The sequence below is a fragment of the Octopus bimaculoides genome, chromosome 15, assembly GCF_001194135.2.
Source record: "Octopus bimaculoides isolate UCB-OBI-ISO-001 chromosome 15, ASM119413v2, whole genome shotgun sequence".
NCBI lineage: Eukaryota > Metazoa > Mollusca > Cephalopoda > Octopoda > Octopodidae > Octopus > Octopus bimaculoides.
This window is the reverse complement of record NC_068995.1, coordinates 1,391,535-1,396,337: the sequence shown is the minus strand read 5'-3', so window position 1 is coordinate 1,396,337 and position 4,803 is coordinate 1,391,535. Positions and strand designations below refer to the sequence as shown.

General features: G+C 39.5%; 1 protein-coding gene across 2 annotated transcripts in view; it reads left to right on the top strand.

Moving 5' to 3' along the window:
* Positions 1-4,803, top strand: part of LOC106874120 (sine oculis-binding protein homolog) — a 139,431-nt gene that overhangs the window by 94,703 nt on the left and 39,925 nt on the right. For both annotated transcript variants that reach the window (XM_014921730.2, XM_014921731.2), the window contains exon 4: positions 2,881-3,082. In XM_014921730.2, coding sequence (XP_014777216.1) covers positions 2,881-3,082 — 202 coding nt within the window. The remainder of the gene's footprint in view (positions 1-2,880; positions 3,083-4,803) is intronic.

Sequence of the window (4,803 nt, the reverse complement as noted above, 5' to 3'; positions counted from 1 at the left end):
AAATATGAAATAAACACAATAAAACTAAAAAAAAACATTAAAATTAAAACAATTTAATAAAAAAACATGTTTAAATAAATATTTGACTAAATTTCAAGAATTGAAACTAGAAAACTTCTCTACACACACACACGTTTATAAATACAGGCACACACACATCTAACACCTCTTCTGGCACCTCTTCCGTACATACACACTTATCATTCCTCTCCACTCTTATACATCACCTAAATTTCCATATACATTCCTGTACACGTATGCATATATGTATACGTGTGTGTGTATATATATGTGTGTGTATGTATATATATATGTGTGTGTGCGTATATATATATATATATATATATATATATATATATATATATATATATATACACACACACGCGCACACACACATCAGCCATTATACACACTCAGCAAATGTTTTATGCAATCACACACATGCACACAAGTATTCCTATACAAACATACACCCCTCTTTATACATACATGCAAACATATCTTTTATTTGTCTCAGTCATTTGACTGCGGCCATACTGGGGCACCTCTTTGAAGAATTTTAGTCGTAAAAATTGACCCCAGGACTTTTTTTTAAGCCTGGCACTTATTTCATCAGACTCTTTTGCCAAGCCACTAAGTTACAGGGAGATAAACAAACCAACACCAGTGGTCGGGGGAGAAACTAAGACACACTCTCACATAAATATACATATATATGAAGGGCTTCTTTCAGTTTCCATCTACCAAAATCACTCTCAAGGTTTTGGTCGACCTGAGACTATAGTAGAAGACACTTGCCCAAGGTGCCATGCATTGGGACTGAACCCAGAACCATGTGGCTGAGAAACAAGCTTCTTACCACACAGCCATGCCTGCACCTATACATGTGTGTGCGCGTGTGTACACGCACACACACGCATTAGTATTCCTACATATACACATCCCTCTGTTCCATCCCCACCCCACTTTCTGGTTATTAATTCCCTACTACTTCACAATTCCACTCACCTACCTCTCTGAACTTTCATTGGTAATGGTAGTGGTGGGGGCTGATGGTGGTAGTGTTGGTGGTATGATGGTGAAGATGATGACAATGACAGGTGGGTGGGGGTGAGGGTTGCTGATGTTGATGAGAAGAGATGCAAGAAAGCACAAAATATTAAAGTGACGAAGGCTAAACCCTGCCATAAAAGGGTGGATGGTTAAATGTAGGGGGTAGGGGGTAGAGTGGGGGCAGGGGTGAACAACAGTGGATGTAGAAATATAAGTAACAGGAGGGTATATATGTATATATAGATATGTCTATAGAGCATTGAAGCTGTGCCAACAATGCAAGGTGTATATAGAGTGGTAGTGGCGATGGAAGTAGAAAAGTGACAAGTGATAGAATGCGCTGCATATATATGTGTATGTATATAAGTAGGTATGTGTATGTATATATATATATATGTGTGTGTGTGTGTGTGTGTGTACATACATATATACATATATACTGACAAGACTGGAGGTCTTACAGAGGAATGACCAATTTGCCAAAACAGTTTTTCTGAGACTACATTCTACAACTGGGTGCTCTTCCAGTCACCAACCCTCTCAGTTGCCCCTTATGAACATGCAGTGGCATACCTATTTGAAAATGAAAATACTCATGATAACTCCCTTAGATGGATCTCATTTACATATTTCCTTCTTTCCATATAAGGATGGTTGGGCAGTTAGAAATTAATCTTGACCTTATTAGTTCCATAACTGAATTAGTCTCTAATTACCTTCCCCATTAGGTAATCAAGTTAATATGCCCCCACCCTTCTTTTCTGTGTTATAGGTTCACTACACCTATTAGTAATTAATTACTGGTTAGTTTCATTTCACTGCATTAATTGCATTATTTGATTAGTATTTCATTAGCTTGTAGCCAGTAATTAGTTTGGTATTAGTTAAACGTTTCTTCCTCATTTGCATTAGTTAATGCTGGATTAGCATCAAGTTGCAGAGTAAATTATTATTGGCAATAACGAGTGAATTAGATTAACAGTTGATGCTCTGGCCAGTTTGGTGTACTTAATTAATGACTCGTTTACTTCTAGTTAATTATTAATTGATTTATGATTACGAGTTCATTTCTTCTCACTTTCATCTCTCATTAAACTTTCTCGTTAATTCTCTCTCTCTCTCTCTCTCTCTCTCTCTCTATGTACAAAGCCTGTAGGTTCTGCAATTATGGTCCTCCATCCCAAAGTCCGGAGATTCCTGATTTTTCCTACCTCACCGCCAGCTACGCTAGTGGCTGGGTGCCCTTCCTAACACCAATCACTTTGCAGAGTGGAGACTGGGTGTGGCACTAGAAAGCCTATTGTGCCCACACACATACACATGAAGTTCACTTAGGAACCACATAGTATGGGGTCCACTTGTCCTGTGCTCTGTGGATATTGTTAGTTGCTATCCTCCATTATAGCCAATATCTTAGGGGTGAAGCTTGACACATAAATACTGGAAGAAGCCTGTTGTGTACGCACATGTACGTGTGTGTATATACACTCATACATAATGCATAACTATTTTGCTGCAGATATACATACATGATAATGTATCATCATCATCATCATCGTGTAACACCTGTTTTCCATGCTGGCATGGGTTGGACAGTTTTAACAGGATTTGACCAGGCAGAGGGTTGAGGGTTGTGCCACACACTTCTTGGTTTCTACAGCTGAATGCCCTTCCTAACACCAACCAATTCACAGAGTGGACTGGTTCCTTCTCTGTTTCTTTCTCCCCCCCCCCCCACCGTGGCACCCTCACTGGTGAAGTCTCAGACGTACAATAGCAAAATCCTCAATTACCGTTTCCACTCTTTGCATTTTGTTGCTCTTTCAGGATTATGCCGAAACGACCATGAATGAACTTTTAGGAATGTACGGATATGACAAGGTCAGTCACCAGGAAACGCAGAACCTGAATCTCGAACGCTACACTGCATCGTCAACGCCTGACACTTCCGTCCAAGGAATGGATGATTGTCATGGCGACAGTGATGATGAAAGTTCCGATGCTCTCAGCATAGGAGCCGAAAGGAAAAGTAAGTCAGAATTTTCGTTGCTTCTTCTGTGTTATGTCTTTCTTTCTTCCTCTCTGTCATCTGCATCTATTAACAAAACTACAAAAACCGAGGGACTGTTCTGCCCTAGCTGGAGCAAAGATCATGTAGGACATTGCTACAGCACTGCTAGAACACTACTACAAGACACCAGAATCTTAGTCCAACTCCCCAGAACACTGCTGCAACATATGAAGCACGCACACACACACACACACACACACACACACTGAAAGCAATAGCCTGATTAAGTTACCACTCATCTTAAATAAATCCCAGGGGTTAGTGTCTGTTGTAGTGGCCAAGTCCACCTTTAACAGTGTCTGCTGTGGCCCTGTATAAACTTATATAAACATAACTTTTTGTCCACATTGGACTCTGGTATGGCCAATGGTTGCAGCTAATCATTCATTAAAATCCTCAGTTAACGATTCCAAATTGAATAAAAGATGAAGTTCACATAGAAATGAACTGATGCTAATCGTGCTAATTACTGCTATAATTACTGATGTTAAAAATCAATGCTTTATATCTTTGTTAGTTTTTTTTATCTTTTTTTTTTTTTCTTGTTTGTGGTAACTGAAAGTTCTGAGATGTTTGGCAGAGGGCGGGACAGGGAATTGTTTTTACACCAAAATAGGAATGAAATGTAAATATCTTAATGGTTTGTGATGAGCAGATGAATGTATTGTGAAAGAAAATGAAGTCGTTAAGGTAGAATGTAAACAAATCATTGTGACATGTGAACAGAACTGTGTTGAGTGTGAACAAGTTGTGGATATGAAGAGCAAAAATATGGGTTTCAAATTTTGGCACAAAGCCAGCAATTTTAGGGAGGGGGACAAGTCAATTACATTGACCCCCCCCAGTGAATCACTGGTACTTTTTTTATTGAGCCCAAAAGGGGTGAAAGGCAAAACTCATTTTGGAAAAATTTAAACTCAAAATGCAGAACTGGACGAAATGCTGCTAAGCATTTTGCCTGGCATGCTAATGATTCTGCCAGCTTTAATGAGCAGAAAAAAATATTAATTAGCTACAAAGCAGAAAAAAATATTAATTAGCTACAAAGCACTTACACTTGTTCTTTGATTCCAACTTTATCTTTCGTCCCTTTGTGGTGATGGTGGTGGGGGTGGGGGGTCAACAGGATTGAGGTCCAGTGAAGCACGGGTTTTAAATGCTATCAACAATTCCTTCCCCACAGAATTGCTAGCTTTGTGCCTAATTTCAAGACCAATCTTTCGGGACTTTGTTCTTTTGCAGCTGAAACAAAGAAACAGTTTTTTCATGATTGATGTCAAAACCTAGGGATTTGTCCCTGTTCTTCCATTATTCTTCCATTATTCTTCCAGCATTTCACTTGTTATAATGGTGACTATTGTGAACCAAGTTGTTAATGTGAACATATCACAGGTTGCTCTGTTGTGGATGTGAGATCACCAGGACAGATAATTAGTGACCGAGGGGCCTAGCATTTGGAGTAACTTTGAAGATTTTTAGTTGCCTCTTGTCCATTCTAAGAGAGCAGTGGAGGTTTGGTATGAGGTGTATGGGTTGCCTGTGGGTGGTGCTTGGTTGCAGAACAATCTTCAGGAATGAAGAGTTAGTATCGTCTCAGCCCGGTGACCAGACACTGCCCAGTCCTGTCATCATCATCATCATCATCAACACCACCATTGTCACCATCATCATCATCATCA